The sequence below is a fragment of the Camponotus floridanus genome, unplaced genomic scaffold (genome assembly GCF_003227725.1).
Source record: "Camponotus floridanus strain SB8 unplaced genomic scaffold, Cflo_v7.5 scaffold2, whole genome shotgun sequence".
NCBI lineage: Eukaryota > Metazoa > Arthropoda > Insecta > Hymenoptera > Formicidae > Camponotus > Camponotus floridanus.
This window is the reverse complement of record NW_020229325.1, coordinates 1,553,981-1,581,700: the sequence shown is the minus strand read 5'-3', so window position 1 is coordinate 1,581,700 and position 27,720 is coordinate 1,553,981. Positions and strand designations below refer to the sequence as shown.

Below are 27,720 nucleotides of genomic sequence, written 5' to 3'. Positions count from 1 at the left end.
ATTAATCTTAATAAAATTAATCAATAATGTTAAAAATTACATACACACGTTTACCATTAAACAAGACATTAAAAGATCTTATGATGTTACACTTATTTCATTGCATATAATATCTAAAAAAAATATTTTTTTAAAACAACGTGTTTCCTCTAACATAAGAAAGACTGCATAGTGCTTAATATGTCATACGTAAGTATATCGCAAAATTTCGAAAACATGCATTGCCGCATTTAATCTCTAATTCGAATTGTAATCGGATGTAACCGCGACAAGAGTGTTGCAATTCAAGAAAGACCCGGAACGATCCAAATCCCCGAGACATCCATCCGTACGATGCACTCGCGTGATCTCTAATTCGAGGTCGCACGGGGCGCGAATCCAAATGGGCCGAAACGAGTGGAGCGCGCGCGGTGGCGCGCAAAAATGCATGGCGCGGGGGAAGATTACAATGTTATACCGTACGGTAGAACGTTGAATTGCAGAATCGCGAGACGACGGGTAAGAAGAAAGAGAAAGAGGAAAGGGAAAAGCCTTAAGCTTTGTGAAAGAGAAAGATAAGGAAAGAGAGAGAGAGAAAGAGAATACGATCACGCTACATAATGTGTGCGTGGCGTGGGTGGAGACTGCCCCACGAGGCCCTACGGGCAGAATTATCATACCCATACACACACATATATATATACAGCGCAGCGCGGAGCGGGGCTTGATCTAATCACACTCCCATATACATAAAATAACCGCTCTACGGGGCCCTATGGGGCACACACCGTAGCCGGGCTCGGGGTGTAGGACACGAGAGTGAGACCGGGATAACGAAAGACGGAGAGCGAGAGAGGCGGATTGTTTTCAGCTGGGACTCGAGTATAAATTGGCCAATTATTCGGAAATAAGGTAATTATATAAGAAGGGAGTGATCTCCGATCGCGCGGATTCTCGAGAGGAGAAGGAGATGAGGGTTGGCGGCGCGGACGGAGAAGGGCACGGAGAAAGAGAGAAAGAGAGAAAGAGAAAGGGTGGGAGACGGTAGAGGCGGGAGGGAGGAATCGAAGAGAGAAATCAAAGGCGATTATCTGCCTATGAGGTAGGAATCGTCGGCTGGCGTCGGTTCGCTCGCTCTCTAAGAATTACTCGCCGTTGGGCCCCGTCGTTGCCGGCGGTGCAAAGGCGATCGATGCCGAAGCAGATGTTTTTTCCAAATGGAGACGAATTAGCCGATAAATAACGATCGATCGAATAATCATGCTCGTGACGTTGCCGCGAGAGTGAGAGATGACTACCCCCGAAAAAGTGCGCGGGGCTAAGCGAATCTTTTGATCCGACAGGTGTCGGATGATCCTCCGCGATAATCCCTTTCGTGGATGGATCAGAGAGATTTCTCATGTGTTTCGCAAGCTAAATTCGTGGAAGGATCTGTGGCAAAAATGAAGGGCTGCACAATTTGAAAGGCATGCGCTAACAAGTCGATGCTTTTATAACTGAAGTAATTAATTATTTTTACGGAGAATTTTTTACTTGCTTTTATATTCGCGCAATAAATCACTATTCTGTGGACGTCATTTTTATTATTTACTTGTTGTGATGATAGGAAATCATAAAATATAGTGTGCACACACACATACACACACATACATTCGATAGATAATATTTTAAATTCGATCGAAATTTAACTTTGTGTCAAAATAATTTCGTCTTGAATTATAGAAAAAAAAGAATCATAAAATATATGCAGATTAATACATATTTATGTCCAAATATGTAACTATATTGTACAATAATTTGTAAATAACATGGATATATGAATCTAACTATTATATAACTTAACCATTACAATTATATATATTATATGAATTAATTTTCTGATATATTAGTGCGCATCGCCGTTTATCGTATCACGGCGAATTTATAGTCACGAAAATCGTATTCCGTTCGCGGCACTGCCGCTTCGATAATGATAATCCGCGATGCTCTGTATCGGTATCCTTAAATATCTTCCGTCCGCAATAAAGAAGGACGAGACCGAGCATTTTTCGATACGACAGCGTACCAGCTTGTCTTAAAAGCCAAACAAATCGCATCTTTTGCGATATAATGGCATATACGTCGCAATCTTGAGAAATCTCTTAAATAATTCGAAAATCGAAGCAATTGCATAACGACATGTATCTACTGGCATTCAAAAAAACGCTAAAATATCAAGTTTTAATTAAAGTATATATAATTTTAATTAAAAATATAAAATATCCCAATCTTTTTCATATAATGTATGCATAATGTAATATCGAATAATAAGCACAATCGTAGAACATAAAATTATTTGCAATTTACAGAGGTAATATTATAATAGAATATACAAATAGAATACACAAATGCAAATATTTTGATTAACTAAAAATTATGATTAAGTAAAAAACAAAAAATTATTTTGGTAAAAAGTAGAAATTTAATCGGGCCTTAAATATTACTTCTTGCATGTGTTATCCCTGCATTCCGTGATTCTCAAATTAAATAAATGACGAAAATGATGCGCATAGCGTGAATGTACGTAATCATTGAGAGGGAAGAAGTGAGAGGTAAAAGGGGAGAGAAGACATTATCCCAATTACACGTACGAGCGCTAATCGCCGTCGTGTGAGCCCCATATAGGGGCGCCCCCGCACCGGGACATTAACATTCCGAAAAACCGGTGATTCTCGCCGACGGTACCGACGAGACTCCGGCGAGGAGGATGCCTCTATAACTACGAAGATACACTCTCCGGCCCTCGCCTCTCTGTATATACGAGCGCTAGTTGCCGGCATAAGAGCTGCTCAGCTGGCTATTAAGGGCTGCGTGGTGGCCCGAGGCCGGAATTAGCATACCCTCGAACCGAACTCCACCTCCGCACCGATATCTCGGCTGCACGAGGAGGAATATAACTTAAGTTCAAGCGGATATTATGCCACCATTCTTCCCTCCCCGTAATCTGGCCCTCTTAACCATATAGGTAGATGCATCGGCTGCACCGTAAGAGCCGATAGAGAACGGGCAGTTGAGAGAAGAAAGGAGAAGAAGAAAGGAAGAAGAGAGGATCAGGGGGAGAAGGGAGGGGGGGGCCTGAAGGAACGTGGACGCGGAGGTCGTCTTCGTTATCGATACCGATCTCTTTTAATTGTAATTATATGCAGTCCAGCGTGCACGATAAGTATCGAAGGCAAGAGTAAGACCCCAATGGGTCCTGGGTATCAGTCCCACCCAAGCGCGTGCCGTTGACGCCCAGGAACTGTCGAGGTTTGGGAGCGAGACGCATTAACGCGAAATCCGGTCGCACGACGTCTTTTGCACGGGATCTGCGAACTCACGCACAAGTTTGCACGTATTTTAGAATAAATTAAAGATATGATCTTTTCATATTAATGCTTATCTAAATTTTAAATATTGTATTATAGATATAATAATAAAGACAGAATAATATTTTTTTTAAAGAAAAAATACTTCTTTTCTGTTAACGAATTAATCTATTGAGTTAATCTATTGAATTGTAAAAGGACAATTAAATGCTATTCTGCAAGTTAATTCTACTTTAACAAAATTTTAATCAAACTTTTTATAATATTACAAAAGTAAATTTAAATTGAAGATTTTATAAAGATAAAAAAAAGGAAATAGTAATTTGATCGAAATTTCGTTAAAGAAGTATCGACCTTGGCAAAGAATCTGTAGAAAGTCTGGTGTTATTCAAAAACACCCTATATTTATTGAGTTAAGAACCGCCAAGCTCTATCAAATTTTTTTATAATACTCTCAATTTCTGGCAGATGCGACAAAATAATATTGATTTACATTTCTAGGAATTAAAATTGGAATGAATAGTTATTTAGCAATGTGTTATAAAGCCCAACTTAGCGAGTAAGCGATCCGATTCCGTGCCGCGGGCGGCGAATTTCCGGCGCATCTAATTTCGCATCGAATATTAAATTATAGCCGTTTTAAGGCGCCATTGTACAGCCCGGCATTTATTTTTATAACTCCGTTTCCACGGGATAGGTGCGCGGTTTGCTTGCAATCTATTCTACGATCTTTCTAACTTTGCGGCCTGTCATTAAAGAAGAAATTCGTAAGGCGGCGATTTTTAATAGCAAACTTTCAAAATTCCTTGCTCGTATATTTTTAACGACATTGTAGATATATTGGGAGATTATTAGAAATAATAGTTGGAACATATGAGGAAACTTTTAATTTTTATCATTGATAAAAGAAACATCTCTCTTATAAAGATCAACAAAGAAATACCTCCGTCCATTCCTTTGTACTCTACCTCTAAATCGTTTTAGGGGAGAACTTTGCTTACGATCGACAGGGTAAAGATGATTGCACCGTGCGGCATTAATAAATCAATGAACATTCTAGGACAACGCGACGAGTCGTACTTTGACATTTTACTGCCGCTTTCAGGAATTTTCTCGCTCGCCAGAAAAGTCTATCTTTCTATCGTCTTTTACGGCACCTTTTCCGCAAGGTAGAAAACCGGATACGATTAATCCGGGCCCAGCGGGCCCCGATGATATTATGGCTGATAATTGGTCGTTCAAGGATCTCTCGACTGGATGGCTGAACGGCAGAAGGGAGAATAAGACGGAGGAGAAAAGAGTAGTGTCCGAGTAGAAGGAGAAAAAGGAGGGAGGCAACTAGTGAGATAACACAGAGCGCAACTTTGCTCGAACAACCCATAACTAAGCTGCACCTTATTTAAGGCATTATAAGGATTCTAATTAATACAATGTAGGGGTAGGTGAGATTCTTTTACGAGACCGCGGGGTTTTATCGCCAATTAAGTGTATCACAAAGAAGATCGGATGGAAGGAAAAAAGTCGAGAGCCAGTCAAGAACTACACGAGAAGAGTGAAAAAAAAGACGAAAATATAAAACTAATAGGAGAGAAAAAAACAGACGACACGGATACAAAAACACATTTAACACTTGATGAGTCCCAAATAATTTCGGTTGTGTTTTTATTCTAACCTGTTTTTACCATGTATTAGCTCGAAATGAGGCCAACTAATTATAAGCTTATATAGAATCCTCCACAGCCTATTTATATAGAAACATATACAATATATCATGCCAACAAAACTCAGAATTATATAGCCTTTAATTTAGCGCTAAATACAATACCAATCATTATTTCTATTACGTGATGACTGATATTTATATGATGAAGTAACTACTGAGATGACAAAAAATTGCAGAGCGATGGCTGTAATTTTTTTGAGACTGAAGCTTTTAATAATCTGAACACATAAAATGTGTTAATTCTTCTAAGGAAAAAAATGAAAGTGATATCAGGGATCTTTTATTTTCTATTTTCTTTTTTCGCATTGGACAGAGATATTGAAGTTGATCTTAACAAATCACTTTATCATTTCGTTCCCAACGCGAAAATAAAAATAGCTTTGGGTAGCGTTATGGGAGCCCGTTTTTTTTCGCTATTACGGATAAAGAAGATTCGAGTTTCACTGTGTATAATAGAGTTATTGATATTACATTTTCGATTAAAACGGAGGCATAAAATGACTCACGCAAAAATGTATCGGGATATACGGGCTCCATTACAGCGTGCCATGCGGTAATATTACATAAATTCAATGGGCACGACTACAGATATCGACGCCGTGGGGTGGAAGGAGGAGAGAGAAGGCATAGCAGTTTTATTTTACATACCATTTTGCGACGCGATCGCGACCTGCCAGCGTTCTGGAGAGCATCCTGAAGAGCTACTGAAATAAATAAACGTGCCGCGAAAGAGCCGTTTCAAAGGCTCGAGCCATATCGATTCCCCGCGTCGCGTCCAAAAAGAAACATCCGGCGGAATTTAATCCACTTTCCGCCGCGCGCGCGCTACGCCTCGTCCCCTCCCGTGTCCCTCCTACCCTTCTCAATCCATCCCTCCCGCTCTTCTCTAATCGAAGCCTCGCCGATTCCATCGTGGAATTGATTTCCTTCTCATCTGAATATCATTTTCCCCAGGACGCGGCCGCGCGCACCGGATAATCACGGAGTTATGCCGTAACACCTCGGAGGCATCATCCACCGTGCCTGTACAGTACATGCATTGTGCACAGGGAGCGTTCAACCTGCGCTGCAAACTAGCGTACAACGCACGTGTGTATCACGTTGTCTCCGCTGCATTTGCATCAGAAATTTTCGAATAGCATAGAGATGCTACGAACGTTTAAATTTTTAATTTCGTAAATATGTATACCATGCAAATATGTTACACATTATTTATAAAATCATTAAAGATTTAGCCCTTTTGTAATGTGTCAAATGAAATATATCGTAAAAGAGTTTAAGTTTTCTATAAAATGATTAAATTTATAAAGATTATAAATCCAGTGACATGCATATGAATATTTTAAAATTGTACTTTGACAATTTATTTTTTTAAGTACCTCTTTTAGCCACTTACATATATATTTAGCTAAATTTAAAAATTTGTACTGGCAATTACAAAAAATAATTGACATAAATTTATTTAAAAAATTGACAAAAAAACTTAAACTTTCCATAAAAGGATTAAATTTATTATATGTAGAATCGGCGACATATACATGAATATTTTAAAATTGTACTTTGATCATCCAACAATTTTTTAAAATATCCTTTTTTAGCTATAATTATATATATATATATATATATATATATATATATATATTTAAATATAATTAAATTTAAAAATTCGTAATAACAATTAGAAAGAATAATTGACATAAGTGATTTTTTATCGTTTGTGGTAAGCTATGAAAGTATGGGAAAATAATATACGTCAAAATAGATAAAAATATATGAACAAAATTAGCATATTTGCAGATATGTATAGTTTAATCTCGAAAAGAATGTACACACAATTTGGTAGATTTGCTGCTGTCAAAGTGCCTAATAGATATAAAATTTTGTGCAAACATATACATGGCAATACGTTTATGAGTACAATACCATGGCGGAACAATTCGTGACGAGAGAAAACAAGAGAAAAGGAACAAAGAGGTAAGAAGAGATATATAGAGAAAGGGGGTGGGGAAGAGAAGAGAACTTGCCGATCATTTCAATAGTTACCGTTCGAAGTATATTCTCCTTGAGACACGAGAAACCTTTCTTCTCAACCCTCACGAGCCAGCATCGCGAATTTATCCACGTTAAGGGGTAAGAAAAGGGAAGCAACGCGTTAGAAAATATGACATCCTGTTGCAATGTGAATGGGCATTTGAAAGTCTGCGAGAAATTTATGAAATAAAATTCTCAAACATCTCCAAAAAGAAGATAAAGAACAAACAGTCATGAAACAATAATCTTGCACAAAATATTAAAGGAATACTGGACTCGCATTAATATTGACAAATGATATGATATCTTTTCTATTATACTTGACGTTTTTCAGTATCGCACATCTCATCATAAAAGATTATTACATAAAACATTGAAATGTATAGCACACTTTATAGATAATTTTACTATAGATGAATCTATCAAAAATTGCTCCAAATTTCAAGTAGAAAAATCATCATAGACTCCAAAAAAAAAACAATACAAAACGATAATATTTAAATCATTAACTAATAAATTTAAAAACTACAAATGAGGGAAAAAAAGAGAATTGATTAATGAGATATACATATTGTATATATGTAATATTATGGAGATCGTATCAAAAAATAATATGATCCTGTATTAAGGATATTAAAAAATGTATAATTCTGATATTAGTTATTTCTATAAATACGAACTAATTTAATCATCTCATACGGAGTTAAACGGACAATCCTGCTATGACATTCTGTGCATTTTCGAAGGGCTTGTAAAGTAACGAGCGCACTCCCATCGCAGACTCGAAGTTGCGTCCGACGGTACGCATCGAGACAAGCAACACATTGTCCTTCGAAAATATATCCCCGACGGTATTTTTAAGACGATCGTAAAACACCGTCGTAGTTACGGCCATCTAACCGCACATATTGTTCGTCGCGTCCGCGTGCGCGTTTAAGGCACTCTAGCGGAGCGGGCCCTATCCATCCGACCGATGGAGAGTGCATAAATAACCGGGCAATCGTGGGTGACGAGTTTTCGCGTCGCGTATGACGACCTTAAATCTCTCCGCGCTCCGAAGTGACGCCTCGTAATGTCGGGGTTGCGTTCGGACCCCGCCGCGGCCGGGGCGGGCCCCGTGTTCCAACGAAACGGCGCGAAACGACGCGCAACATCGGCGTTACGGTCCTGGCATTGGCAGGCGTTTGAAATACACTCGGCTGAATTATGAACCGTAAAAACACGGCGGCGGCGGCGGCGATGGGACTTACCCGGGGCTTTAACCCGGGCCCCCGGTAACCGTATTCACCCTCGCGAAGGGTTATTACCGGTGCGCGAGCGCGCCCGACGATGCTCGATGTGGTCTGCGGTCCCGAACGGACCGCGGCCGGAATGCCTGCCAAGCGAAATCCTTGCAAGAGAGTGAAAAAAAAGAAACGAGAGATCGAAAGGAACGACCTGGCGATGCACGACGACAGGGCTTTTCTCGAGCGGATTAAAACGGCGGTCACGCGTCTCGTTAATATTTCGCCTCGTTTCGAAAATCAGCGTCACCGTTGTCGTCAATTCATGAGATATTCCAATGTATGTATATTATTATTCATCTACAATCAAATAAGGCTCACGAGAGCATAAATTTGTAGGAATTTTCAATTAAACGTTTTTATATCTTGTACCAACGTCCAGAGAAGCAATGTTGTAATTTCTCTATTAAATGAGAATATTATTTTCATCTCCTTTATATATAACTCCTTTATAGATAAAAAAAACTTCAATATAAATTATACAAATTATATATCATAAACATAATTATAAATTAGTTAATTAATTATAAATTATACATATTAATTTATATGTGCTTGTGTAATAAATAATTAAACTTTTTTCGCTTCTTTAAAATTAGAACACGTTGATATTTCTCTTGTGTAAAATGTTATCAATAATATAAAAAAAATATAAAAAAAATACGAATATTTTCGTAATATTTTTTAGGTTCGCGACGAAAGATTTCCCTCCACAATTTTTCGAGAATTATCAAGACATTCCAAAGAAAATAATAGTTTAGTGGTGCAATTAGCCCCCTTTAATTAACATGCAATTATAGTCGATGGAATATTCCATATTCAGTACCAAAGCGGCAAGGCAATCGTGAGCATCGTTGTCACGAACGTCGTTGTCCCCGCTACATCAAAGAGCCACGCTCCATCCACGTGGCCTTCTTTCACTGTTTCCGGCAGAGGTCCACCTGCCTTTAAGCCGGTGAAGGACACCTGCCGTTTCTCAAACAACCCCCGCGGACGCTCTCTGCAGGGCGGAACGAACACGTCTGTGTGCGTGCGACGCACTTGTCCCCTTATGCAACCACGATGCCGCCGTTAAAAATTTCATCACGTCCTTTCCTGCGTTTTCTTTCTAACCGAGCATTTTAGTAAGAAAAAAATCGCGTGCCGTTAATCAACTCGATAACTGCAAGTTCATTAATTTATGTATCACATCCGGCGCTTCTTTTAATAATTGTTATTCTAAAGAGAATAATTTTCAACATTATGTGAAAAGCAATTTCAAAGCTTCAATTTCTTAAGCAAATTAGTTTTAATTTCAGGACTTTTTGCCAGGAGCAATTATTTAACGAAATAATTCGGACACATGGATAAAAAAAGATATTTAGCTAAAATATCAGTTTTGAAGAAAAAAAAACGGATTCTGACTGAAAAAGAGTGAATTCTATTCTTTAAAAAGATATATATGCATATTTACACGTAAGTAACGTACACCTAAGTAGCTACATATATTCTATTATTCCATAAGTCTATTAAAATGAAAATTAGTTTTAATATTAATAAAGTAATAAAAATTGACTATAGCAATAGAAGCATTTATAAATCTCTACAGCATCTCTTACAGCATTTAAATTAACTACCAATGCAATTACAACTCGCGTTGAAGTTTCTCGAGCTTCATCTTCACCGTATCCTCACAGCATGCTTATAACACGCTTTCAATCACAAAGAGGATTTCCCAAATGAAAATTTTACCATGCAGAATGCAGATAACAGTAAAAACACTCGCCATCAGGCAACCACTATAAAAAAGAAGATCGCATCGCGAAGGTTAAGTACCAATCAGAACAAATTCTCCTTAGCTTCCCCTAGAAGACTGAAAGCGCATGTAGTGGAGGTACTTGAAGCGCGTCAGAGAGCAAACCGTGTCAAGTATACTTCGTAATGAAGGTGTGGTGACCAGAAGAATAAGAAGAAGAAAAAGAAGCGAAAGAAGCAGAAGAAGAAGAGAAGAAGCGTCGAACGATGCATCGAGGCGACGCAACGCAACGCGACGCGACGCGCGGCACAGCGTAGGGATGGAAGGGAAGGAGGATGGAAGAGAGGAGAAAAGGAGATGGACATTAGCGTAATGACGTCCAGAGAGTGAGGCGTAATGACACCAGGGTCATCGGGCGATACTGCAGCGGATCATTCGCCGAGGTCGTGATGACGAGGTCGTTCCCTCCACTCGAGAGCCATCTCCACCATCATCTCACCTCCTCCTCTCCCGGCCGTTTCTTCTCCCACCGCCTCCCCCGCCCCCATCATCTCCTTTCTCCCTCCTGTTACCCTTGGTCCTCTTCTCCTTGATCTGCTCTCTCTCTCTGTCTCTCTCTTTCTCTCTCTCTCTCTCTCTCTCTCTCTCTCTCTCTCTCTCTCTCTCTCTCGCTCTCTCGCCCTCTCCCCTTCTGACTCCTCTTTTCCTCCTCGTATTCACAAATGCGATCCCGCGGAATGAGCCGGCTCGGGCCGAGTTGCCCGCCAATAATAATTCTTACCGGATTCAATTTGAATAATGCCGCGTGCGGTTTCCATCGGCATGCCCGAGCACGCCTTATTATCTCACGTACCAACTCGCCTACTCGATATCCATCGATGGTATACCACCCCACCTTGCCGGCTACCATTATATTTTTCCCTCCCTTCCTCCATTCCCGTCCCCCATAACCAAAGATCTCCGCTTCGGTTTTCTCTTCGCGCTTCTCTCGCACTGCTCTTCGACTAGTTCACGCCGAGTCTGTCGTTACAATTTGCTGAATTTGTCCTGTTGCTTTTATTTGAGTCTTAACGTTATTATAGCTTCTTTCATTGCTGCAATTGTTGCAATTTGTGAAAGTCATTTTTAAGCCAACAAAAGATTTAAAAAATTACACAGTTTTTATAGTAATTATATCGGAAATATTAAGTTTCAAATAGCTAGAAAAAAGAATTTAAAAACAAAAAAATGATAAAACCAACGGAAATTTCTAAGTGCGCTAATAATAATTTTCCTTTTTTTATGTATATTAAATAATATATTTTTAATTTACAGATTTACGGCAAAATTAATTTAGAAATTAATTATTAATCATGTAATTATTAATTATAATAATTAAATGAAATTTGATACATATATATAAGAATATTTAATATATATAACGCATTAAATGCAAAAATAGGTAATTTTTAAAGACACAATATTAATCAATGTCAATCAAGATAATTACAAATAATTTTATATTTTTTAAAAACGAATTATCGCTCTTCTCGCATCCTTCTAACAACTAGCACAAGTATTTCCAGTCTCGTATTTTCTCATTCACGTTATATCTAGTAAGATATGCGCTTTGTCATGGTCCGCGCAGAGGACTTGTTCGTCTCTTTCAGGCTCGGCATAAGGGGCGCGAAATGCCAGCCAGCTGACGACAGATCGGCGAGAAAAAGTCGATCCGTCGATTGAACGCGTTAAGAACGCTACATAACTCATTGCTCGCTTTCTTGCTCGACTTTGATTTCCGCTAAGTCGCCATGAACGGAGGAAAACATCAAGTATAACAACAAGCGTCTATATATTCAAAAGCAACCACTGTTTATCGATTTATTCTCGATTCACTGCAGGCTTTCTTTCAAATCGTATTAATTAAAAATCATGAATTAATTATAAATATTGAAAATTAATTGATAATGATTTACAAGATAATTGATCTAAAAGAAAATAATTGATAATTTTTTTCAGTTTCCTCATCGAAAACCTTTTTTATAATGATGAGTTAAATGATATCATGATATATGTTTTCATTATATTGGTTCCCTCAATACATGTTTCAAATATATTAAAAAATCTCCATTTAATTATACAAAATTTTTATAGATATTAGTGAATATATTATCTTCAACTTTAACATATAATAACAACCCCCCCAAAAAATATAAATTTTATCAATTCATTATGCATAATTAGTATGTATTTAGTATACATATATGTGTATAATATTTTCTGTTATTTATTTCATTATTTGCAATTGTGTATATATATCAAGATAATCTAAATTATCTTATTTATATTTTAAACTTTTTTTACAATTTAAAGAAAATATCCTAATTTGCATAAATATGTATATATATGTGATTACAAATCTATACAATAAATAGTTCGAATAAATTACACGTAAATGTCTATATAAATAGTAATAATATTTTGTTCACTTTCATACTTTTAAAAATATTGCTCACAAAGCCATAATGCAATTTTCTTTCATTTTACAGGATGCCTAATGGCACACTCGTAGCACGCTCTGAAACATTAAAAGAGTAAAACCTCTTCGTCGCAGCAACAACGACTTCGTGCTCGTGACTTCGGTAAAATGTCAACCTCGATCTTCCCCCGTTCGTCGGTATAATGTCCTTTCAACCCCTTTTAAAACTCCTAAGAAGTAACAGTTACTGTGTAAGAGGCGGCTTTCTTCTGTAGCCTCATCGGCCTCAATACTTTCGTGAGAAAGAGGGCTGTACGTGACAAGCATGCGAAGAAAAAACTCTTCGTTTTGAGATATATTTTATCTTTTATCATTAATTAAACGCAGGACGTTCATAAAATATACGTCTATGATAATCATAGTTGAAACCGGCATAAATATTGTTCTATTGACAATAATTTAACAGCAACAATAGAAGTTTTTACTCTATTTTCTATGAATCCTGATTCGAAAATGTCTATTCTTAAATTTAGAATTAGATTGAAATATTAGTTTAAAGCTTTAAATTTTAAACATCTAATCTTTTTAATGTTTCAGTACATTGATTTTATTTACGATTTTGGAAGTTATAAAGACTGATATCATCGAACAGATATTTGTTAATTTAACGGATCTAATCTGCGCGAAGTACACGAAGAATGGACTAATAACATGATGTTAGTAGATAACAACATCTATAAATCACATTAACAAAAATGACAAACAAATTAGATTTTATATCAATTTGACGTTGTATCAGACACCTCCACTTAAATAGAAAATTTCCTACACGCCATTCGCTCGGTTATTGATTACCTGTCGCAGGAATCAAACGAGGGATCGACCGGACTTGCGGTTTGAAAGAAAGATCATTGTAGCACATGCGTCCCATAGGGGCGCTTTTTATTGAACCCATTATAAAGGTTTCCGAAAAGTTTTCAGTGCCACGTCTCTTACTTCGACCACAAGGTACGTTATATGTCGAACTATTCCAATGTAACCGAAATAACAAGAGGTTTAAAGTTAACTTTATATAATACAATGTGCACAGATATGTATAGATTAAATCGAAATATAAAAATTACTAACAAAGTATGAATGCAAGAGTAACATTTAACATCAAAATAAAAATTCAATATTAAATATGCGGACATTTTTGACATATAATTGAATTTTTAAACAAAAATACAAGAGTAATAAAATAATAAAATATAAGATTAGTATTTTCATATTTCAATCTATTTTCCGAGGATAGTATATAATTAAATAAATATTCTTATTTTTATACAAAGAAAACTAAAGTATACAATTAAATAATAGAATTTGGCACGTATTAATACGCTCTCATTTTTTAAAACGTGCCATGCATTACGATCGCATCAAACATCTCGAGTGGCAATTTGCAGGAGCTAAAAGCTCGAGTGCGACTGTTTCGCAATCACGACGCGTGAGTTGTAAAAAAATGCAATCCGCACACGTCCTTGTTCTCCTCGCGGCAGCACCCCCCGTTCCGCCCGGTCGTTTGCGATTCAATACGACACAAAAGTCGGCCCTGAGAGAGAGTCGCCGAAACGAAAAGGACAAAACGACCTCGGCACGTAGAGCGCGGCTCTCCTCTCTTACCCAGGAGGGAGCCGCAACGCGGTAAATCGAGAAGCCGCGCCTGTGGAAGTTAGTCCCGGGCGCGGACGAGCGGAGAGGACTCATGATTCAGTTAGGAGTTTGAGGTTTGAGGTCTGGCCGTCATTATGTCGCCTGCCGCCGTAGCCTCGCATTCGACGAAGAGGAGAGACGGGAGACGAAGAGGTGGCGGTGGTGCTGCAGTAGCAGCGGCAGAGGGAGAAAGAGGTGGTGGTGGAAAGAGTCTCTCCAGGACGAGGAGGAGACGTTGGTGGTGATGGTGGCGGTGGTGGCGGACCAGGGGGAGGAGGAGGAGGGGGGGGAGGGCAGATGGAGAGAAGGTGAAGAAGGAGGAGGCGGAGAAGGGCAAAAGCGAGGAAGGAGGAGGACAAAAACGAGGCATTAGCGCTACCCGTGCTACCGTATGTTCCACAGTCCGCCCGACCGCCCGCTGATGCCCATTTCTACTTACCAAATTAGCATTATTACCCCGCGCGCGGACGCAAAAATGCAATCAATGTGTATATCCGTCCGTTCGCGTACGAAGGGGTACCGCGCGCCCTGTATATGTATGTATATAATCCAAAAAGGAAGGTACCGACCTCCGGCCGATCCGCGTCGGCGCGGCGCACCCGGTGTTAACGACCCTGATTTCTGCGCTTCGCCGAAGACGTACGAGTTCTTGCGCCATCGCCTTATGCGCGCGTCGCCGACTCCTCGCCGTTCTTTTCTACTGCCGTTACTACCGTATGCGCCGCGAGTAATATATGTATGTACATACTCGGAAAATTCGTAATGAGTATTGAGATTGTCGTCCGTAACATCTCGCGGGATCATTTCGCGGTCGGCTGCTGGAGGCAAAGAGCACCCGGCTTCTTATTTATTCTATCCCGTCGCGTTTTATGTCCGACCAGATCCGGAGCTCGTATTAACTCGAGGAAGACGGCACGTGACGTATTCTATTTCTCTCCGCGGCTTATTATGTCTAATGTATTAATAACGCGAAGGAAAAAGTATTTAATATATAAATATATTTTTTTCTTATTTCTCGATTACGGTATGCGGAAGCTATCGTTCGATTTAATTCCCTCCGAACGACGGCGTTAATGACTGTATAAGTTTAATGCGCCATGGCGCCGTTCAATGACTAGCCTCAACTCCGTATGGCCAGTTATTATGGTAATTTATTCACCACATATTCAACTTTTTATGCATACGTGGAATGTGTCCGCGGAAAGGATAAACGGAATATTCATTTAAACATGTATTGCCCTTTAACACCTCTAACATCGACTCTATTCGTCGACTCTATTCTAATATTCTAGTAACGAAAATTTGTCAGTTTTGCAGCTACATCGATCAAATTTCTACGTATAAAATATATAAACAAATCTAATCATCAGCTATAACTATAACGATGAGCTAAAATCAATTCCTTTATGTTGCAAAACTGATAAACGCAAGTTTGATCTCGGTACAATTAACTCTTACAATTAATGCTAATAGCCGATGCAACGAAACGAGCGATGATATATAATTCACATCAAAAAATCCACATACGAATTACAACATTACTTGAACATATCCCATCGCGCGGACAAACGGTCCGGTCTAAGTACCTGTGGCGGACTCGTTAACGTCCCCGTGACTTTACATCGCGCGTCCCGCGGTGTAATTAACGCGCGTTTTGCGAGAGCGAAAGATGGTGGCGATTCATGGCGGGGAGGCGCGCGATACAATGTCGAATATAGAGCGTGCCCGACTTGGACACGACCGCGTACACTCGTGTCATTTCGTCGCATCGCCGGCACGCGCGCGCGTGTGCGCGTCCCGCAGATATACACGCACGTACGCGCGTGCGTGTGCGACGACGAGAGGTACAAGCCTCGTCGAGGGACTCGACTTTGGGACGCCTGCGGGCGTGTAAGACGTATAGGCTACCCGTCTTACGCATCCCGCCGCACACACGGGGCATACATCACTCCGCACGCGTGAACTCCACACGCGTCTCCGCCGCAGAGTCGTTTAGGCGCCTCTCGAGCACCAGCCGCCTCTCGGCTCTCTCCGTCGCGTGCACGCGCGCCTCGGTAATTATTATTACGAGGGATATAAGAACGAGCCACACGGCGCGGCATGTCGAGAGAAACAGCGGGGATCGGTGCGTGGTTCTCTTTTCGGTGCCTTTTCCCCTGTAATCAGCCGCGAACGCGGACTTGGACTCGGTTAGAACGTGGGATGCAGCTCGCGAAAGGAGAGAAACAAAGAGGATATGCGCATCTCGGGGAAACACTTACCGAAGTGATGCGCGAATATGTTTAATTGAATCCGAGAGATAATTTTGCATCGAGAAAAAAAATAGCGCAAATAAAGAAAAATTGTGTTCTCGATTTAGAAATCGTAGGTGAAAAAGGTAATTAATCAAAAATTTTCATAAAGTATAAGATGAGATAATTTTCTAATGATAGCGTGAATACCTGTAAAGTTTTTTTTCACAGATCTCTTCATTTTAAATATATTATAGAATGACGTAACGCTTCCAGTATGCAAATTAGCATAATGACCCTTAATTACTCTAATACAATCATTTTGTATTTGTGCATATAAATTATTACTCTAACATTAGCATTTGAAAACTGCTACGTAAATTTTTATCTTACATAATTTCCATCCAATTATATCTTATTAAGACATAATATAATTGCATAGATTGCAATTTTTTAAAGATGATGTAACACATTATTATTTTTATTCTATAAATTCAAGATATATATTTCTGATTTTTTTAATCATTAGTTTTATTCTGTGATATCAAGATAATCAAGATGATATAATTGAATTTTCTAATCTAGTTGTAATAATCAAGAAATATTGAAATAATAAATAATAACTTGATAAATCCATTAAACATTATTATGAGAAAGATCATGAGAAGAGAAAATAAGATTCATTAATCTGCGTATGTCCCAAGATAAACACGTGTAAATATATATATCTTCCCAACAAACCTATGATTGTTATCATAAATTAACGCAGCCGGACATCAAAGTCAATCTTACGAATACAAGCTACATCTCTCTTTCTACCTCTCTCTCTCGTCGCGTCTCCATTTAAAGATTCTCTTTCGATAGGCACTCTTAAGAAAAACGTCTTCGGCTGGAATATGCGTCGCTCCATCGCGCATTAAACGTCAAATTATCGTCGTCACTTTACTATCGTTATATCGCCGCGTAATTAAATTATTTCTCGAAACATGTGCCTGGAATTTAAACCGTTTTACCGCTTTTGGATTATCGCGCCGACATCGACTTGCGTACGCACTTATACACGCACAAGGGACGCGCGTCTCAACTGCATAATTATAGGCACGATTACTCATCAGGCATATACACGCGTTTACACACACGCGCGCGCCTTTTCTAATAACGGCTTGCCTGTTCGCATGGGGATTAATTAGCGTTTTCCACACGCGTACCGTTAATTATGCCCGCGCTTGAAAAGAAGGGAAAAATGTCCTCATTATCTTAAACACCGGCTTTCGGTGTAAAATCTAGATTTGCCCGGATAAATGGAACAAAACGCGCCTGTCCGTATATCTCCTCTCGGCACCCACTTCCTCTTCGTCTTCCTACCCTCCCCCTCCATCCCTCCCTCTTTTCTCTCCTCCCGCGCTATTTTTCTGGTCGCCGGCGCTTGTAGAACGATAAATTTTCAACGCTGAAGAAAGACTTTAGATGCCTGAGGGGCACGTTTTGCGCCGCTTTGTCCTTTCGACTCCTCTTTGCCTCCCTCATCTTATTCTTTTCCCTGACTTGTCCTCCCCTCCTTCCCTCTTGTCCTTTCTCACTCTCATTCTCTCTTTCTCATTTCCTTTCTCTCTTCTTCCTTTTCTTAGCTTACCTGTCGTCCTGCTTCACTCGTTCTTCCTCTCCATCTCTCTTCCTCATCTCTCCAGCTCTCATCCTCGTTCTCGCTTCTGCACTTCTCCGCTTCTTCCCTGCAAATTTACAATGCCCTCGGTTGTAATAAGCGGTTGCGCGCTTCGTTCACGATTATGAGCTCACTTCAGGTACCGAGGGGACTTATCGAGTTAAGGCCCTTCCGAAGCGCCGGACGTAGGTAGGAATGTCTCAAAATGGGACTCTGCGAGAGAGTGGTATACTTTGACTTGCTAATGCGATTTATATTTTACGCGCACGAGGAATCTCGTACCTACGTCGGGCAGTAACATTCGCAGGAATAGCATTCGCATTCAATAAAATTCGCTGTCTGTTCCGAAGCTAGTTCAGCGCTTTCGATTAATTTTATAAGAATGATGAATGGCGATTATTTAACATATCCGCAAAGAATTATCATTCATCTCAGTATCTTAATGATTAATAATTCGCTCAGTTAATTTTTAACAGCCAATTGTCAAAAATTTGATATTTTTCAAATAATAATTCGCAAATAAACTATTAACTATTATATTAAGTAGTTTACTTATTGATATAAAATTTTCTCGTATAAAAAGTAAAATTCAAGTAAACTACATTAAAATACTATATTAAGTAATTCTATTGAAATAAAAAAATACCTCCCATGATTAAAAAAAAAATATTTGTATTTTTATTGCCCCTGAAATAGAGACTGAAAAAATTGATTGTTAACTACAAGTTTTAATATAAAAGGCTATAAAAAGTTATAAAAGAATGTGTATGTGTCGCACGCGCGTATGTATGTAGCATTACGGCTATCAAAGAAACAAATTGATAGTGTGTGATTTTACTGAAAATATTCGAATTCTCGATTGTTTCATGGAGGCCATTGCCTACCCGAGAGAAGATTAAAAGAACCGAAAGAGACATAGGAATGTATTGCAAGGAGGTGGCACGCGGTGCTTTCTGCAAGGCCACGTGCGCCACACGTTGTTTAGACGTTAAATGTCGAGCATAGCCCAAACAAAATTTCCGACAAGAACAATGCAATTTAATCTAAATTTAAAAGCAATCTCACATTACGCTTAGGTATAGATATATTATAATTTTATTCGCATCGATTTTGAAGATATTATTTATCAAAATTAATTTACTTTCTAAAAACATGAACTATGCATATATATGGTTCTATCTTTTTGTCGATTATTCGTTCCTTCATAATTTAGTAATTATTATAATAGGGGCAATAAAATACACAGAAAAAAATGTATAATATATAATATATAATAATAAATATATAATAAGCATATATAATAAATATATAATAAATATATATGATCATTTTATATTCAATAAATTAATCTCTAATAAAAAATGCCTGGTATGAAATCGCTATAAAACATATTTTGATTCGCGCAAAGTATAAAAGACCCTTTTAGCGTATCATTGTCAAATTTAAGAAAGTCATTATGCACGGCATATTGCACATTATCTTATACTACATTCTCTCTTTTTCTTCTCCTCTCTTTCACTCTCTTCCTCTTTCTCTTCAATACGTATTACAAGAACTGGGGAATATTCGGAAGCGGGTGGCAGGGTGTCAGCGACGGTGAAAAATTCGCCAATTAAAAAAATCTCATTTCTCTTGGTAACGAGGGGTGGCGCGCAATTAATGTCAGACGCGAAAATGATTTATGGCGTGTGGGAGAGGGAGAGGATGTGGCCCGTGGGCGGCGTGGTCGAGCTTATCATAAATTAATGAATTATCAGCGCGCGCGTGCGAACGAGCCGACCGATGAGTGAGTGAGTGAGAGAGAGTGAGTGAGTGAGAGAGTGAGTGAGTGAGTGAGAGAGAGAGAGAGAGAGAGAGAGAGAGAGAGAGAGAGAGAGAGAGAGAATCGCGCGCGATGCGTCAATATGGCGTCTAAAATATTCATCGGACTGGTGCGCCGAGTACTCTCCCCGTGCCATATTTATCCTGCCTAAAACTTTCATGCCCAACTCGGTAACTTTCTTCGGGGGAGGAACGTTAGCCGATAAAAAATGCGAGAGATATGTAAACCGTGCTTGTGCGATGGTTTCGGAGCACGGTATATGCTTTGTTCGATCGTGACGTAGATTATTCTACGCGCTTCTCGATTGATTTTACGTAATGCAAGAAAGAGATAGGAACAGATAAATGTGCAGAATAAATAATGCACAGGAAGAATATTCGACGCAATGGTCTAAAGAATATTTTAAACGTCATATTAACGCATCGCATGCGATAATGTTCGATTCGCAGTTTATCCGGAATGATATAAATGAACATCTAACAATCTACAATAACATAAAGGTTAAGTGAACATCTAACAATCTACATAACGTAAAGGTTAAGTGAAAGCGCCATAACTTCCGAGAGCGAATTCTCAAATTTCGATGCTTTAATTAAAGAAGTACTTTGCGGAGAGCAAATGTTTTTATCGCTTGAAATATAGAGATACTTGAATATTTCATATATAGAAATATACAAATGATAGAGAAAGAGAGAAACATACTTGATTTTGATTCTCCGTTTTCCTTACATCATCGCAGTCATCTTCCGTCGACTGTTCTCGATGTAATGCAGACACTCCCTCGCTTTGTATCGACACGTACGCACACGCACACACACACATACCGGACACGCTTGACACAGTTGACGAAATATGTACGAAAAGTCGAGGAGAGCGCAAAAAACTATGTCAACATCGCTTACGACGCGTCGACTTACCGCATTTCAAACTGATGACGTCACGCGACGACTACGCCGCGGTCGGTCGGTCGGTCAATTACCGGCAAACTTCGGACGAGTTGTAAGCTTCGGGCGCGCCTCACACGCGTCGTCACCGTCGCAATATGGCCACGTGTTGAGGAAGTGCGGTGTTTACGTGACGACAAGGCGCCCGATTTACGCCTTGTTGACGTCGCGATTGGGCTCGTCGATTCGATGATTCACGCCGCGAGATATCGCCGCTCGGTCGCCATGTGTCCGTAGTAGTGATCCGTTGACGTGCTCGGACGTGTGCGCGTTAATTCGCGGTAAGCATGGCGGCGGGCGCGGACGAGCCCCAGGTCGTCAGGTGCGCCTACGGTTGTCAGGATGCCACCTGCTGCGTCACCGGCAATGTCGACGGACCCGGTGGCGATGGGACCGCGACGAGTCGCTCCGTACGGACTTACCGGCCACACGGCAACCTCGCCAGGGTGCTCTACGACAAACGGAAGGCGGACGAGTGGCTGGCAGCATACGACAAGCGCAGGGTAAGTGAGTCATTTCTGACAGATCGTTTTGCTGTCAATTTTAACGAGATGTAAATTTCTTTCTTTCTTTTCTATTCGAACGGAGCGAGTTGCTCGTAAAACAGTGCTGCGTAAGCAGAGATATTGTCTCGATAAGAATATGTTTCGTCTCTCTCGCACTCGGTTCTATCTATTACGATCGCACGCGGCCTGCGGCAATGTTTACTTTTCGTCGCGCGCGACATCGCTCTCCGTGTCGTCGATCGTCGTATGAGGTCATGTCAATGGTCTCAGGGCCGTAAGTGTCACGAATCGCGCCCTGATATATCATTGCTCTTTAATTCAACGCTCTAATATATTAGATTTGTATTTATTCCATTAAATTATTGTCTCTTAATAGAAAGTGTGACCTTTAATAAAATAAAATATACGGCATTACATATAAAATTATATATAAATAATATTATATATAAAATAAAATATACGGCATACATATAAAATTATATATAAGATTAATAAAATAAAAATAAATAATAATAGATAATAACAGGTATATATAGAGAAGTATCTGATGTATGTGTAGTTATAAAAAAATATTGCGCGTGCAATTTAATCTATTAAACGTACTTTTGAAAAATTATTTTCTATCGCATATTATGATTGTGATAAAATCACCAACTATCGATATAATTAAATTGTAAAAATTAAGTTATGAAGTGTATATTGTTTTGTGTGTATTTAATTTTATAAAAAATATAGTAAATAAGGTATGATTTATTTACCACAATTGGAACTTTAGAGAAAATTTACTACATTAATCTCTTCTCGAATTACAAACACATTCTTTTTTTGACACCTAAAATTCAAAATACTATTATGTTAAATAATATTACGACAATAAATTACTGCATGATTTCTATGCAAATACAGTTATATACACAATTTTTTTAATTCCTTTTTTTAATCATCGCAAAATTTAACTCGCAACTACATCGATACTTCGTCTTATACTCGCATGCCTTATATTAATCCTTTGTTGATTATCCCTAATTTATGCAGCCGTAAATTAATTATGATTTCCAAGAAACACCTCCCACCGTTAATTTTACGACGGGCATATCTCTCTCGGGTGCTAACAAAGATTTTTTTTCCAAGAAACGAGGTTCTGAAATCTCCGCGAGTCCGGATTCTCTCTCTCGCGCGCGGGCCAACAGGGGTAATTGGGCGGCCGGGGGGAAGAAACCGGCGTTGCATGGGGCACGGGCGCGGGCGAGGGGGAAAAGGGGACCAGTAATAATTAGTACAATTACTGCACAAGGCCAACCACTGACTATCCCCACTCGGATAACCGCCGAGACTCTGCTCAAGAGTCAAGACCGCGCTCGGCAATTACGGGATAATTACGTCCTCGATATTCCTGAAACATCCTCGGGGCCGCTTCAGGCACTGTCCACGACGTATCGGATCCCCTCTCCGCGTTTTCCTATCCTATTTATAATTACGGCGAAGAAGTCTACGCCAATTTAACTCGCGGCGATCACGATCGTGCTCTTCACGACGATTGAAGTGAAAAATACCGGATCGCGAGCTTCGTCGAGTGGAGATGTAATCGGAGACACGAGAAACTTTAACTTGTCGAATATTACTGAAAAGTCGTAAAAACAAGATATTTAGAAAGAAATTATTAGACATAAAGTTATGTTTTTTATGTTAGATATGAAATATACAAGAAAAAAATAATTTATTTTGATGAATAATGGAGACTTACTTTTATATTTTATCGTTGTTATTTGTAATATACTTTAATGCTGCAAAAAGTAGGCGTAGATTATCAAAACTAAATCTATTTTGCAATTTCTATTATTTATTGAGAATTAAATGATAATAAAGGATAATAAATGATAATTTATTTATTGAATTTTTCAAATGAAACAGCAAATTTATTTTTCTCTCTATCGAATATGTTTGAATCCTTATTTATATTTCTCAATCTCTGGGAAGATTTAATTGATTGAATTGCTGCAACACTTGTTGAACAAGAGATTAATATATTATTGATATTGTTGATTAAGATATAATAGATTAATATCGTATAATAATCTTTATTATCATAAATAAAATCGTTGATTAAGATATAATAGATTAATATCGTATAATAATCTTTATTATCATAAATAAAATCGTTGAACGTATTTAATATATTTTAAAAGAATTTTAAAAAGAAATTTTAAATGTTTTATAATAAAATAATATTATATATATATATATATATATATATATATATATATATATAAATTTATATAAATTTTATTTGTATATCATTATTTTATTTATAAACATATATGTATAATGACATTATAACCACGGAATTAATATTAATAAAATAAACGAATATAAAAAAGATTTTAAATATAGATATACATTGAATAAAGATAATATAAATTGCAAAAAGATTAAAAATAGATTTTCAAAATATAGAAATTAACAATGCAATAAATGTTATTATTTGATGTGTGTGTATATGTATGTCTGTATGTACTATATAAATGATAAATTATTTCATGAAAACAGGATTCTTTCCGCTAATAATTCTACATAAATATTATCAAAAGATAACATATCTGTTAATATATCGTTATCAATGTACACAAGAAAAAAAATGTGTATGTGTTATTGGCTTGACAATTTTCCATTTTAAATTAATAAGATTTAATTTCAAATTGATGATCTCACAAATTGTTTCAAAATATATATTTGTAATATTTTAAAAGAATTTTTCTGTAATTTTTTTCTATACATATATACATTTCTATACACATTTCTACATACATAAACAAATTCTGAATATTTTTAAGATTTTCTCGAGTACTTTTTTCTTGAAGGTTTCCAGAAAACACATAAAGCATAAAAAAACTATCCTCAATTTTATGCATTTGCATCGTAAATAATAAATAATTCTCGTCGATTATATGTATCATGAATAAACTCTATCACACTCCACTGACATTTTCTTAAAGCAGTAAATTTTTTCATATCACATGGTGCTAATTTTCAAGAATTACATTTTTTGAAAATATTTCTAAAAATTTGCTCATTCATTTCGAGTTATTTTCAAAAATTTTTAGAGTTCTGTTTCTCTACTTTCAACTAAGTTTGGCTTTCACAATAATACTTATGAAATTATTCGTCAAATTTCGAAATTACATCTTCAGATCGAGCTTATCTCTATCATTCGAATCAGTCTAGACAATCCAGTCACATTTCGTCCGCGATAAAGAAGAAAAAAAAACAACGGCTTTTATCTCCGTATTCGCGAGCACACCATCCTTCTCCCCTTCATCCCTCCTTCTTTCCGCGAGACGCGGAGCGAATCGATCTCGACTCCGACGACTGCGGCGCGTACTTAGGTAGGTGCTCGCTCACGGGAGAAGGGAAGAATCCCATTCGGTCGCGTGAAACGAGAAATTTGAATTTCGAGCGGAGCCAAGGAGTAGCTGGTGGGAGGAAAACTAGGGGATGAGATGCCCCGCGAGGTTTCCTTTTTCCCTCCTTACGAAATCGACGCGAGACACACATCACTTCGTGTCCCCGCTGCTGTCATCATCCTCGTTGTCGTCGTTCGGGCGGGGGGGGGAGAGGGGGGGGGCAGGGGAAAAGGACGTCGCGCTCTAATATCCCCTTCGCTAAAGTCTAAAAACTTTGCTCTCGGCTATGTTGATGCGGCAACTCCACTCTGGTGTTTTAAGCTTTTAAAAAGAGCGATATGGGCTCACAACGACGTCCGCGCGTCTCGGGAAACGAAGGGGAGGAGAGGGAGGGAAAACGTTGCGCACAGGGCGCTGCTTTGAAATATTAAGTGACTGATGGATGAGGCTCTTGAGGGGAGGAAAGCGGCGAGGGATCCGGAGAAAGACGCGCACAAGACGAGTATATCTCGTCCTCGCTCCACGTTTCCCCCATGTTGTCCTACCCTTCGGTCCTGCATCCTTGTTTCTTCCTTTCCCTTTTTCTCCCGTGCTTTTTCGTACTCTTACGCATCCGTGCGTCTCGTTTCTCAGGAATTTTAAGTATGTCGTACACGATCATCACGATCAATGTCGTTTCCTGAGTCATCGACGCACGGATGCGTGAGATCGCAAAGTGCAATTATAGCGGTACTCGCGATGATAATGTTCAGTGGAAATAGGAGGGAGAAGAAGCAGAAATAATCGATTGTCTCACGAAGAAAAAATAATAAACCGATCTATGTTTATCGTAATATTATGATTAGTTTAATGTTATGATTTTATATGACTCAATATAATTTTATTAATATTATTTTATTATTCACACACACATACACAACTTTAATGTATATATAATATTCAAAATTATCAGTTTTGTGTAGTTTTATTTTTTTAAATTGTTATTAAAGTATTGTATGTATGTTATTATTATATTCTACGATATTATATTCTACAAGTTTATTTTGACGGGCTAAAATCAATCTCTTTGATATTATAATTTTTTATCAATCAATCAATCAATGGCAAAATCGGATCACTAACGTCAATAATCCGAAACACTTATCGAGCGATCAAAATCCGCATAATCTCGAGTTTACGACGCACATGTTAACGCTACAGTTACATCGATGCTCCAACACGTTGTAGAGGAGGAATCTAGCTACACGGAAGTATTCAGATAGAACGCGAGACAATCCGTTACAATATGATTACAATTTGCGTAACATTTTATGGAGTCGAACGAGATGGCCATGCCGTCATACGTGACGTTATCTCGGCGATTCCGTGACGAGCTTGCTGTAAATACCGGTGTTAAAGCAAGCCTATCAACGCGCGATCGCAACCGCACGCACGATGCCAACCTCCCCCGCCTCTCCGTTTCTATGATATCCATTACGCAGCTTATTCATGGGAGCGTAAAAAGAGGCTGCTAGATGCGCTATCGCTGCGCGATGGAGACGCACGAGATTGTTTGGCGAACCGAGCATATGATGTGTCTCGCGCGCGTTTACAACCTTTTCTCTCTCGCGATGCGCCTTCCCCCTCGCCCGCCTGGCCAGCATCCAGCGAAGGCGGATCCCGACGCGGAAGATCCGCGATAAATCCGGATAGCCGGCGGATCTCCGCTTATCGCGCCGTATAATCACACGTGGCTCGCGCGCGCGGACCGATTACGTCAGAAAACTGACTTTTCTGCGAGTATATGCTTATTCTTCCAATAATGCAAAGAATATAATTAAGAGCTCTCTCGCAATCGAGATCTTACATAGATTTTTTAAATTAATTTTGCGCTAGGATTTGTTAATATTTAACTATTAAATGCAAATTCTTTCATAATCATTTTATAATCACACATACTTTCATCGTAAATGAATGTTAGAGATTTCTAAATATAAAAGATCTCTAGATAAAAAAAAAAGCTGAAACGTTTATCTTGAAGATATTATTCTTAAATAAAGTTATCATCTTTTGTATTTATGTAAATTAATTTATTTTTAATATCAACTATGCTAGCTTACGCTTATTCTATTTTATTTTATTTAAAAAGTGAATTCGACTGACAAGTATGGTCGGGTTTTTTCGCATCCTTGCACGTACGAGAGAAATAGTGGTTCCCGGGATAAAAATAATATATCCGGCAAAGTAATGCGTACCTGAAAGAGAAAGAGGGAGGCAGAAATGCGCTTTGTGTGTCGCCGAAAGTTCACGCGAAGCTGAAAACTTGGATTTTAAATCGTCGACTTTAAAATTGCGCGAGATGGCCTTTGTGAGAATGGCAGAGATGAGAGAGATCTCGTTAGCCCCGTTTTCTCAGACTTTTTATTCGGTTCTATTTTTTATGAAGGCATTGCTTTTTTTTTTATTATTGCGGTTGCCGTATTCTGAAATGGCGCAAAGAAAGAAATGTAAAATAGGTAATATGCGGCTTTATTTAACATATTATTCAATAGTAGATAATATAGATATGCAAACAAATTTTTTCAAATATATGAAGCTTAACGCAAATCTCTATATAAACAATATTTTTGCTGTAAATTGCATTAATATATTTTTTAATCAATTTTTTAGGCATTTTTAATGCATATTTCCTATTGTAATATATAATTTTATTTTTTTTATTTTATTCTTTTAATATTTTGAAATTCAGCATTTTATAGCTAAGTTTTTTCAATTTTATCATAATATTGCAAAAAAATTATGTACATGAAATTAAAATTATTACAAATGCTCTTAAACTAACACATCGAAAGTCATAAATACATATGCAGCACATAATCTTTTCTATTTCAAATCAGTCTTGATAAGCTAATATTAAATATTTTAT

At 38.2% G+C, this 27,720-nt stretch overlaps 2 protein-coding genes across 3 annotated transcripts in view; one reads left to right on the top strand and one right to left on the bottom strand.

Moving 5' to 3' along the window:
• The window catches only part of LOC105258323, a 76,817-nt gene extending 55,966 nt beyond the window's left edge, over positions 1–20,851 (bottom strand). For both annotated transcript variants that reach the window (XM_011269526.2, XM_025408216.1), the window contains exons 1-2: positions 20,667–20,851; positions 18,113–18,209 (exon numbers count right to left, since the gene is read on the bottom strand). In XM_011269526.2, coding sequence (XP_011267828.1) covers positions 18,113–18,174 — 62 coding nt within the window. In that variant the 5' untranslated portion in view covers positions 18,175–18,209; positions 20,667–20,851. The remainder of the gene's footprint in view (positions 1–18,112; positions 18,210–20,666) is intronic.
• A 135-nt stretch (positions 20,852–20,986) lies between these two features.
• Positions 20,987–27,720, top strand: part of LOC105258321 (methyltransferase-like protein 9) — a 36,931-nt gene continuing 30,197 nt past the window's right edge. The window contains exon 1 of the mRNA XM_011269519.2: positions 20,987–21,411. Within this exon, the coding sequence (XP_011267821.1) occupies positions 21,196–21,411 (216 nt within the window). The 5' untranslated portion in view covers positions 20,987–21,195. The remainder of the gene's footprint in view (positions 21,412–27,720) is intronic.